Source organism: Schistocerca americana, chromosome 11 (genome assembly GCF_021461395.2).
Source record: "Schistocerca americana isolate TAMUIC-IGC-003095 chromosome 11, iqSchAmer2.1, whole genome shotgun sequence".
Lineage (NCBI taxonomy): Eukaryota > Metazoa > Arthropoda > Insecta > Orthoptera > Acrididae > Schistocerca > Schistocerca americana.
In genome coordinates, this window is record NC_060129.1 from 168,721,642 (window position 1) to 168,734,178 (window position 12,537).

Consider the following 12,537-nt stretch of genomic DNA (forward strand, 5'->3'; position numbering starts at 1 on the left):
TTGCTTATATAAACAAATCAGCACTTAAAAGTACTAAAAATTAGCATAAAGAAAGCAAGGGGACTTCACTGATAGATGGTAAAGCTAATAGTCATGCTTCCTAATGACCAGACTAAGTGATGCTCAAATAAGAAATGGTGATGTAAACTACTTTAAAACAGAATGAGATTTTCACTCTGCAGCGGAGTGTGCGCTGATATGAAACTTCCTGGCAGATTAAAACTGTGTGCCCGACCGAGACTCGAACTCGGGACCTTTGCCTTTCGCGGGCAAGTGCTCTACCAACTGAGCTACCGAAGCGTGACTCACGTCCGGTACTCACAGCAGTTTGGAAGGTAGGAGACGAGGTACTGGCAGAAGTAAAGCTGTGAGTACCGGACGTGAGTCGTGCTTCGGTAGCTCAGTTGGTAGAGCACTTGCCCGCGAAAGGCAAAGGTCCCGAGTTCGAGTCTCGGTCGGGCACACAGTTTTAATCTGCCAGGAAGTTTCATACTTTAAAACATTCGTTTCCAGAGAAAGTGCTCTGTTATCAGTATTTGATAAACTGAAATTTGATGTTTCTGTTAAACTTTGAGAGGAGCAAAATGTTTTGCTGATAGCATTTTTAATTCATTTCTTTGAACAAGTTTTTACAGACTTCATATGTAAGGGTTATATGAAAAGGTTGATCCAGACTAGTTACCAGAAATGATATCGATATTACCTCAGCATATCACAAAACGCCCAAAGGATTAAGTGGAAGGACTGGCCCGTAGAGCAGAGGAGCATTCACCTTTTATTCTTCACAATGTTTATTGAAAGTCAATCAACAGAAATAACAATTATCATAAACTTCAAGTGAGAGAACATTTGTACATGAAGCTCATCAGTTGGCCTTAAATACCAAAGAAAATATAAAAGTTCTGCAGGGTATGCAGGAGAGCTTCTGCGAAGTTTGGAATGTAGGAGACGAGGTACTGGCGGAATTAAAGCTGTGAGGATGAGTCGTGCTTGGGTAGCTCAGTTGGTAGAGCACTTGCCTGTGAAAGGCAAAGGTCCTGAGTTTGAGTCTCGGACCAGAACACAGTTTTAATCTGATAGGAAGTTTCATAGTCCGCTGCAGAGTGAAATTCTCATTCTGGAAGTTTCAAAGCATAACAACTTTTCAAATGCGAAAGGTAATACCATTTTTATAGAAAATAGAATACACTCGACGCCTAAAGGGCTATTGTAAGTTTACTTACAGGCAGTTTCGAAACCTTGCCCAAATATATTCGTTTAAAAGAAACAGTAACCTTACATACGAACTCCAAACTAGACAGCCAGTAATTTACATCACACACTACCTCACAAATAGTTCCCAGCTCACTGCATCTGCCAAGTGCAGACATGAACGTCCTGCGGAGCAGCCGACACGGGCCACACCTGGTTGTGCCGCTCGGGCCTGATTTATCGGTCTGACAGAGGGTGCGAAGTACAGTAGGTGCATCTGACGTAACTTTCCCCAAATGGTTAACTGAGAGGGCTGTCATTGTGTGCACTTAGACCTTAATGGAACATTCAATTGTGTCAGATGGAAGAACAAGTGCACTACACGCCGGAAGCGGCTACAAGGGTAGCGGAGTATGTGTGGAGTGCACTTGTGGGTTTTTTAGGTTAGAGAATTCCCTCCCTAGGCCCGACAAGACGCCTCCTGAGACGCGGCAAGGTAGGAGTAGGCAAAATGCAACAGGGAATAACAATATTAATGTGCTAATAGTTAACTGCAGGAGCGTCTATAGCAAGGTCCCAGAACTGCTCTCTTTAATAAACGGTCACAACACCCATATAGTACTAGGGACAGAAAGTTGGCTGAAACCAGACGTTAACAGTAATGAAATCCTAAACTCAGATTGGAATGTATACTGCAGAGACAGGCTGGACAGTGAAGGGGGAGGCGTGTTTATAGCGATAAGAAGTGCAAAAGTATCGAAGGAAATTGACGAAGATCCTAAATGTGAAATAATTTGGGTGAAGGTCGCGGTTAAAGCAGGCTCAGACATGGTAATTGGATGTATCTAGTGGCCCCCTGGCTCAGCAGCTGTTGTGGCTGAGCACCTGAAGGATAATTTGGATAATATTTCGAATAGATTTCCCCACCATGTTACAGTTCTGGGTGGAGATTTTAATTTGCCGGATATAGACTGGGAGACTCAAACGTTCATAACGGGTGGCAGGGACAAAGAATCAAGTGAAATTTTTTTAAGTGCTTTATCTGAAAACTACCTTGAGCAGTTAAACAGAGAACCGACTCGTCGCGATAACATATTAGACCTTCTGGTGACAAACAGACCCGAACTATTTGAAACAGTTAACGCAGAACAGGGAATCAGCGATCATAAAGCGGTTACTGCATTGATGATTTCAGCCGTAAATAGAAATATTAAAAAAGGTAGGAAGATTTTTCTGTTTAGCAAAAGTGACAAAAAGCAGATTTCAGAGTACTTGACGGCTCAACACAAAAGTTTTGTGTCAAGTACAGATAGTGTTGAGGATCAGTAGACAAAGTTCAAAACCATTGTACAATATGCATTAGATGAGTATGTGCCAAGCAAGATCGTAAGAGATGGAAAAGAGCCACCATGGGACAACAACCGAGTTAGGAAACTGCTGCGGAAGCAAAGGGAACTTCACAGCAAACATAAACATAGCCAAAGCCTTGCAGACAAACAAAAATTACGCGAAGCGAAATGTAGTGTGAGGAGGGCTAGGCGAGAGGCGTTCAATGAATTCGAAAGTAAAGTTCTATGTACTGACTTGGCAGAAAATCCTAAGAAATTTTGGTCTTCTGTCAAAGCTGTAGGTGGATCAAAACAAAATGTCCAGACACTCCGACCAAAATGGTACTGAAACAGAGGATGACAGACTAAAGACCGAAATACTAAATATCTTTTTCCAAAGCTGTTTCACAGAGGAAGACTGCACTGTAGTTCCTTCTCTAGATTGTCGCACAGATGACAAAATGGTAGATATCGAAATAGACGACAGAGGGATAGAGAAACAATTAAAATCGCTCAAAAGAGGAAAGGCCGCTGGACCTGATGGAATACCAGTTAGATTTTACACAGAGTACGCGAAGGAACTTGCCCCCCTTCTTGCAGCGGTGTACCGTAGGTCTCTAGAAGAGCGTAGCATTCCAAAGGATTGGAAAAGGGCACAGGTCATCCCCGTTTTCAAGAAGGGACGTCGAACAGATGTGCAGAACTATAGACCTATATCTCTAACGTCGATCAGTTGTAGAATTTTGGAACACGTATTATGTTAGAGTATAATGACTTTTCTGGAGACTAGAAATCTACTCTGTAGGAATCAGCATGGGTTTCGAAAAAGACTGTCATGTGAAACCCAGCTCGCGCTATTCGTCCACGAGACTCAGAGGGCCATAGACACGGGTTCACAGATAGATGCCGTGTTTCTTGACTTCCACAAGGCGTTCGATACAGTTCCCCACAGTCGTTTAATGAACAAAGTAAGAGCATATGGACTATCAGACCAATTGTGTGATTGGATTCGAGAGTTCCTAGATAACAGAACGCAACATGTCATTCTCAATGGAGAGAAGTCTTCCGAAGTAAGAGTGATTTCAGGTGTGCCACAGGGGAGTGTCGTAGGACCGTTGCTATTCACAATATACATAAATGACCTTGTGGATGACATCGGAAGTTCACTGAGGCTTTTTGCAGATGATGCTGTGGTGTATCGAGGGGTTGTAACAATGGAAAATTGTACTGAAATGCAGAAGGATCTGCGGATAATTAACACCTGGTGCAGGGAATGGCAATTGAATCTCAATGTAGACAAGTGTAATGTGCTGCGAATACATAGAAAGAAAGATCCCTTATTGTTTAGCTACAAAATAGCAGGTCAGCAACTGGAAGCAGTTAATTCCATAAATTATCTGGGAGTAGGCATTAGGAGTGATTTGAAATGGACTGATCATATAAAGTTGATCGTCGGTAAAGCAGATGCCAGACTGAGATTCATTGGAAGAATCCTAAGGAAATGCAATCCGAAAACAAAGGAAGTAGGTTACAGTACGCTTGTTCGCCCACTGCTTGAATACTGCTCAACAGTGTGGGATCCGTACCAGATAGGGTTGATAGAAGAGGTAGAGAAGATCCAACGGAGAGCAGCGCGCTTCGTTACAGGATCATTTAGTCATCGCGAAAGCGTAACGGAGATGATAGATAAACTCCAGTGGAGGACTCTGCAGAAGAGACGCTCAGTAGCTCGGTACGGGCTTTTGTTAAAGTTTCGAGAACATACCTTCACTGAAGAGTCAAGCAGTATATTGCTCCCTCCTACGTATATCTTGCGAAGAGACCGTGAGGATAAAATCAGAGAGATTAGAGCCCACACAGAAGCATACCGACAGTCCTTCTTTTCATGAACAATACGAGACTGGAATAGAAGGGAGAACCGATAGAGGTACTCATGGTACCCTCCACCACACACCGTCAGGTGGCTTGCGGAGAATGGATGTAGATGTAGATGTAGATGTAGATGTAGATGTAGCCCGGACCCACCACGATAATCGAGGTCTTGGTGGGTGCCAACATTTGAACCTCTGCATGAGTGTATCACGGAGTTAGCGTACTCTGGTACATCGTGCAGTTGGAGCTGCACAATATTGTCTGGATCAAACTAAACACTCAGTTTTAAAACATTATACACAATAAGCCCCATGGTGTGGATGGTAAGGCAAAATGCTGAAGTCACTAGACACCGAGCAACAATGGGTCGATCAGAATGGTACAACAAATTGCGTAGTGTGCGACCACAACATGGATTACTAACAGATTTTCATAAGTGAGCACTCACTGATAGTTTACTGTCAGGTGAGGTACACTTCCAATACGGAAGGCAGAAGGTGCGTGGCCAGTGAAAGACATAAATAGAAAGATGTCACCTTATCAGGTCAGCGAAATGATCGTGCAGCAGCATCAGAGAAGTAGGTCACCAGTTCAATCTCGCAATAAGATGTAATTGGTTAACAGCCACCAATGGCTTGGCTGCGCAGACCATCCCGAGACACAGCTGTTAAAATTGTCACCTGTACAGTTCCTTTTCAAATCACCTCTTCGCCGAACCGGTTACCTCCCCTCATCAGTCACTGTCGCCTCTCCCCATCCAAAACTGCTCTTGCGCTCACCTGTCGATCCGCTCACTGCCGCACCGCCTCGCGACAGACCCACAGGTGCCGAAAAGTTTGCACCTCTGAAGGAATATCGATAGCTGCAAAGCCGGCACAGCTCAGAAAAGTTGGTAACGTCGTTGCAAAGAGAAAAATGAGTGCACATGTGAAAATACACCATCGATGGGAGCAGTAGTTCATGAGTTAATGTCAAAGTTGCTATAATGTAACCTGATAATTAAACTACTGGCCATGAAAATAACTACACCACGGAGATGACGTGCCACAGACGCGAAATTTGACAGGAAGAAGATGCTGTGATATGCAAATGATTAGCTTCTCAGAGTATTCACACGAGGTTGGCACCGCTGGCGACACCTACAACGTGCTGACAAGAGGAAAGTTTCCAACCGGTTTGTGATACACAAACAACAGTTGACCGGCGTTACCTGGTGAAACGTCGTTGTGATGCCTCGTGTACCATCACGTTTCCAACTTTGATAAAGCTGGGATTGTAGCCTATCGCGATTGCGGTTTATCGTATCGCGACATTGCTGCTCGCGTCGGTCCAGTTCCAGTGACTGTTAGCAGAATATGGAATCAGTTAGTTCAGGAGGGTAATACGGAGCGCCGTGCTGGATCCCAATGGCCTCGTATCACTAGCAGTCGAGATAACAGGCATCTTATCTGCACGGCTGTAATGGATCGTGCAGCCACGTCTCTATCCCTGAGTCAACAGATGGGGACGTTTGCAAGACAACAACCATCTACACGAACACTTCGACGACGTTTGCAGCAGCACGGACCATCAGCTCGGAGACCACGGCTGCGGTTACCCTTGACGCTGCATCACAGGCAGGAGCTCCTGCGATGGTGTCTTCAGCGAGGAACCTGGGTGCACGAATGGCAAAACATCATTTTTTCGGATGAATCTAGGTTCTGTTTATAGCATCAGGATAGTTGCATCCGTGTTTGGCGACATCGTGGTGAACGCGCATTGGAAGCGTGTATTCGTCATCGCCATACTGGCGTATCACCCAGCGTGATGGTATGGGGTGCCATTGGTTACACATCTTGGTCACCTCTTGTTCGCATTGACGGCACTTTGAACAGTGGACGTTACATTTCAAATGTGTTACGACCCGTGGCTCTACCCTTCATTCGATCCCTGCGAAACCCTACATTTCAGCAGGATAATGCACGATTGCACGTTGCAGGTCCTGTACGGGCCTTTCTGGATGCAGAAAATGTTCGACTGCTGCCCTGGCCAGCACATTCTCCAGATGTCTCACCAATTGAAAACGTCTGGTTGATGGTGGCCGAGCAACTGACTTGTCACAATACACCAGTCACTACTCTTGATGAACTGTGGTATCGCGTTGAAGCTGCACGGGCAGCTGTACCAGTACACGCCATCCAAGCTCTGTTTGACTCAATGCCCAGGCGTATCAATGCCGTTATTAGGGCCAGAGGTGGTGGTTCTGGGTACTGATTTCTCAGGATCTATGCACCCAAATTGTATGAAAGTGTAATCACATGTCAGTTCTAGTATAATATATTTGTCCAATGAGTACCTGTTTATCATCTGCATTTCCTCTTGGTGTTGCAATTTTGATGGTCAGTAGTGTATATGAATGCACGGTGTCTGTTCTTTTTGGCATGTCTGAAATGACAGACATCACATGGAATCCACACCTGTAATAGACATTATGTAAATTAAGGTGGAGAGGGGGAGAAAGGAAAGGGCAGGAATTATTGTCAGTTGCATCAATACTTTGCGTGAATTTGGCGGCGACAAGTGAACGTTTGTACCAGACTGTGAGTTGTTCCCAGTATCTCCTGCTTACTAGGCCGTCACATAAGCACAGCGCCATGCAGACACAGTGTCTGTCACAATTGTGTGCACTGTCTCGGCATGCCTCTGTGCCGACCCACATTCCCACAGAATGCTACTTACCCTCCACACTCACTTGTTTGAGATTCCTGCAGAGGTCGAACGTAATTGTGCTTCTGCACTGAAGGTGGTGGATTCGTGGCCTGTAGAGGCAAATCTACATGTACATTTATCTACACGCATACTCTGCAAGTCACCTGATGGTGTGTGGCGGAGGGTACTTTGAGTACCTCTATCGGTTCTCCCTTCTATTCCAGTCTCGTATTGTTCGTGGAAAGAAAGATTGTCAGTGTGCCTCTGTGTGAGCTCTAATTTCTCCGATTTTATCCCCATGGTCTCTTCACGAGATATACGTAGGAGGGAGCAATATACTGCTTCACTCCTCGGTGAAGGTATGTTCTCGAAACTTCAACAAAAGCCCATACTGAGCTACTGAGCGTCTCTCTTGTGGTCTTCCACTGGAGTTTATCTATCATCTCCGTAACGCTTTCGCCACTAAATGATCCTGTAACGAAGTGCGCTGCTCTCCATTGGATATTCTCTCTCTCTTCTGTCAACCCTATCTGGTACAGATCCCACACCAGTGAGCAGTATTCGAGCAGTGGGCGAACAAGTGTATTGTAACCTACTTCCTTTGTTCAGTTATATGAATGCCCGAGCAGAATAAGCAGCCGTGATTTGTATTACCTAAATGGAGGTAGAGAGGAGATCAGAGTAGTTAGATGTCCCACTCAGCACTCTGTACGGTGTCAGTAGCTTTGTGCGGCACCTGTTGTGATGTGGACTTTTGCCGACTGAATCTGTCTGTGACACTCGCCTGAGAAGTTCCTCCAATGGAATAGTAAAACAAAATGAGAATTTTATCTGCATATTCGTGGACTCTTGCACATTTTCATCTCTTTCAGCACTTTCGCTACTTGCGTCTTTTGGGTGGTGGGATGTTACTTGTTCGAGTTGTGTGTGAATATCGTGATAATTTAGGCTGAAACCTTTTAACTCTTGATGTGTGCATACTTTGAACTAAGTAACTCACAACTTTTATTTAAAATGTCATTGAAAGTGCAAACTATACTTACTATGCTCGTGTCAACCAATTTTTATGGATATATTTTTGTACCATTTCCTTTCTTGTCTGAGGGAAGTAGTATAACTTTTCTACCGGTGTGCTAAATTGACAAACGGTTTGCATTTTTAGAGCTGAGGGGAAACACTCCCAGAAAGCAAAATCGTGGTGACACACTGGCGCCATGTGACGCATACAGCTGGAAAAGTGGGGTCAGACTAATGTTTCACCAGAATTTTGACACACAATTTAATTAGAATTCTTTGCCAGAAGAAAATTAAACATGAATTTGCATCCAAGGTGCAGAAGTCAGCTTCCATGGAAAGCTGAGAAACCTAGTTTGTGTTTCTCTTGAAGCACCTGAAATTTTGGATGTTGTTAGATGTGTTGAGACATTGTTTGTTGCAGGATTGTGACATTGACAACGGCTCTGTCAAAGACTTGGATTCTCCGCATTTTGCAGATGAGGTGAGTTTTCGTTTGAAAGTTACCTGATGACCTCTAACATACGGCTTTTCTTTTGTCTGTTGCATGTACTGTAACTCGTTTGGCTTTCTGTGGCTACTGCCACATAATGTTTTGGTCTCATTTTATGTATGGAACTGTAAATAAAAATTATCTAGCCAGAAAAGAATATCAGTAAGAGTTAAGTCATACAAATAACTGATTGTAATAATTGGTGGGGATATAACGTGGAAAAACACATGGGATCCGTCCTAATTAAAGCAGGATCCAGATTTCAGGTCTTCAGTAGGATCTTCATAAAGTGCAACCTTTCTACAAAGCCGAAGAGTTTCAAAATAGTACAGCAATCCATCATAGAATACAAATATTAAATGTGAATATCAGACAACAGATGTTCCACCAATGCAGTTAAAGATTTGACACTCCGCCATTTTGTTGTCACCAAGTGTCAGATGCACACGAGTGATAAATTGGAAAAGTGTGTGCATAACCTTGTGTTGTTCTCAATATGTTGAAATTTATTTCAAACAAAGAGCATTCACATACAGCAATAACTTTTTGTTTTCATATGAAGAAAACTGCTGTTGAATCAAAACTGATTGCTTCAGAAACTTGCGGTAAACATGCTCCATCACAAGATAAGTATCAGTGATAGTTTCGACATTTCAAAAATGGTGACTTCAGTTTTGCAGATAAAGAATGGGGGGGGGGGGGGGGGGGGGAATAGATGTGGAATTGTGAGCATCGTTGAACGAAGATGATTCCCAAACATAGTAACAACTTGCTGCGCAATTGGGTGTTAGTCGACAAGCTGTTCCCAGTCGGGTACGAGAGATGGGTTGAACGACAGGCAAAAGGAAAAGCGCAGAAAGTTGAGTGATTTTGATTGCTCGGTACAAAGGGAAGTCATTTTGGCATTGTATACTTCAGAGGATGAAAAGTGGATTTACGATGAGAATCCCAAGTGCCAAAAATTGTGAAAGGAGCACACCGTCCATATCGAACATGGGACTGAATCGCTCTGGCAGAATGACAATGCTTTGTGTCTGGAAGCACCAGAGGGGCGTGGTCTATTATGAGCGGTTAAAACCTGGGAAACAGTTCATATTAACGTTACCAACAACAGTTGACTGATTTGACCCATTCACTGCTTGAAAAAAGGCCACAGAACCTGAAGAGGCAACAGTCATTTTTCTTCGTGACAGTGCTCCTTCACATGTGGCAAAACTCAGCTGGAACGTTCTATACCATGCAGCTTATGGCTTACTCACCAGACTTGGCTCCTTCAGAGTACCACTTGTTTGCAATGATGGGTCACGCACTTGCTGAGCAGCACTTTGGTTCATACGAAGATGTGAAGAAATGGCTCGATGAATGGTTCGCAGCAAAGGGGAAAATTTTTGCTGATGTTGTTTTCACAAATTGCTCGAAAGATGGGAAAAATGTGTAACAAACAATGGAGCATAATTTGAATAAAGCACTATTTATCAGTCCCCTGAATTTAATATGTATTTTAGACAAAAAAATCTGCATTTTGTACTTCTACACCTGGTAGAGCTTGAGTGTACTGTCAGCTGGAGTTAAGCTGACTCCAGTGTTGTGGCCAGCTGTGACAGCTTTCTCGGTTGATGATCCACAGCTCAAATGGCCCGATTGAGTTGGTCCTCCAGATTCTAGATCGGATTTAAATTCAGCGTGTTTGGTGGGCAGGGGAATATGGTAAACTCACCTGGTCTCTTCGACCCACACATTTTCAGTGCAATAAGCTGTGTGACATGTTGCATTGTCCTGCTGGTAGATGCCATTGTGTCAGAGAAAAAACAAACTGCATGTACACATTGACATTGTTACTGACAATAGATATGTACTTGTCGGTCTGTTGTCCCTTCCTGAATTGTGACGAAGCGAGCTGGAATATTTTTAATTCCTCTCTTGTTTTGCCATCTGCCTCTCCTTAAATTCATTTTGTTACTTTTAACTGTTCCCCATTATCACACGTGAATATAATCTGTACTTTCATAAGAGAGAGGTTGGCCCTCAGTTCTAAAGGATTTAACACCAGATCTAATTTTGTGCTTTGTTTTATGTATATGTTTGATTTTATAATTTATTTTGGTTATTCCTAGTAACTTTCATTATAGGGCAAAATCAGTAATTGTTTCGTAACTTAAATTCTATTGTTGACATATAAACAAATATAAATTCTGTAATAATTGTAAATATTTGGAAGATGAAATGCTATTAATTTTAAAATATCTATTTCGATCTCTTCAAAAACATGTTAGCAAAACCAGCTCTTCATTAATTCCAAACTAATTAACGGTTTTGTCAAAAGTATTGTTTACATAACTGTATTTGTTAATTTAGTGATTTAAACAAATAATTTGGCCTAAACCTTGTAATAAATGGAGCTGTTAAAAAGACGCAATTTTTTGATGTATTCAGTTAATTTAATGAGTTAAGTTTTAATTGTAACTTCTGTAGATTTATCTTCAAACAACGTGTAGCTTCAGTACCGTTTATTGTGACGATATATAAAGGCCCGATTTTTGGCCACGAAACAGTCAGTCCACGGCCGAGAATCGGACTAGTAACCTGTACCGGTTAGAATAACAACAATGCTTCAACTTAACAGTGTAATAAGTGTTAAACGATTATGCCGTGCGTAAACCAGTGACAGTGTCTGCTCCATACGTACCCGATTATTCTTAAAAAACTGTGAACTTTGTGGTTCGGTTATACTGCTCGTAGACGTTCGACAAGAAACTATTATAGGAGTATGTGGAGTTTTGCCTGCAAACTATTAATGAGATTTATCACAAGTTAAATCATTGAGGAGACACACTGTCCATAGCCGCCTTTGTTCACCTGGGTGGTCAGTTGCTTATCAATTCACCTGCATATATCTCCGCAGCTGTTATGTGCTTTTCTCGCCTGTGGTGTGCCAGTTATCAGACACCAGTTTTGGAAAGTGACATTTTGCCATCCACAGTATACTTTAACCATGGTGGCATGGAACCAGATTACAAACTTAAACGTTTCGAAAATGCTTCCAATCTGGACCTGAAAGCAAATGATCATTCTCTCTTCGATGTCAGATTAACTGCTCCGTTTCCACATTATGATAACTTTTGCACTGTTTTTCACATCCCCCCCCCCCGACACACTTTATGTATCGTCAACTGCTAGTGCTCTCGTCTGCCCTCTGTGAGTAGCTGTTGCATGCTGACATTGAATATGGGCAGTGGTCACATTAATCCTTTAACAGGTGCACCATATTTTCGTAACGAGTGTGGGTGCAAGGCGTACTTCGTACATGTGTAGAGAATAGCTGCCTTTGTTACTGAGGTAAAAATTTATGAGCAAATCACATTTTAATCTTGGTTTAATTTAACAATGATAAAATAAGCTTACATTATGAGCTAAAGCACTATTTAATTAAACAATGATAAAATAAACTTTAAAAATTGGTTAAGGAAAGGAAAACCTATGTTTATAGCATTTATATATGTAGAGAAAGCTTTTGACAATGTTGACTGTATCACTCTCTTTCAAATTCTAAAGGTGGCAGAGTAAAATACAGGGAACAAAAAGCTATTTATAATTTGTACAGGCATAAGATATGAGGGGTACGAAAGGGAAGCAGTGGTTAAGAAGGGAGTGACACAGGGTTGTAGCCTATCCCCGCTGTTATTCAGTCTGAATTTTGAGCAAGCAGTGAAAGAAAAATTTGGAGTAGGAATTAAAGTTGAGGGAGTAGAAATAAAAAAATTGAGTTTTGCCAGTGACATTGTAATTCTGTCAGACAGCAAAAGTCTTGGAAAAACAGTTGACTGGGCTGGACAGTATCTTGAAAGGAGGATATAAGATGAATATAAACAAAATGATAATGGAATGTAGCCTAATTAAATCTGGTGATTCTGAGGGAATTAGATTTGGAAATGGCACACTTAAAGTAGTTAA

The 12,537-nt window shown here is 42.4% G+C and overlaps 1 protein-coding gene across 1 annotated transcript in view; it reads left to right on the plus strand.

Annotated features, from left to right (window-relative positions):
- LOC124553474 (zinc finger protein 227-like) overlaps positions 1 to 12,537 on the plus strand; it is an 82,261-nt gene that overhangs the window by 33,245 nt on the left and 36,479 nt on the right. The window contains exon 8 of the mRNA XM_047127331.1: positions 8,518 to 8,577. Coding sequence (XP_046983287.1) covers positions 8,518 to 8,577 — 60 coding nt within the window. The remainder of the gene's footprint in view (positions 1 to 8,517; positions 8,578 to 12,537) is intronic.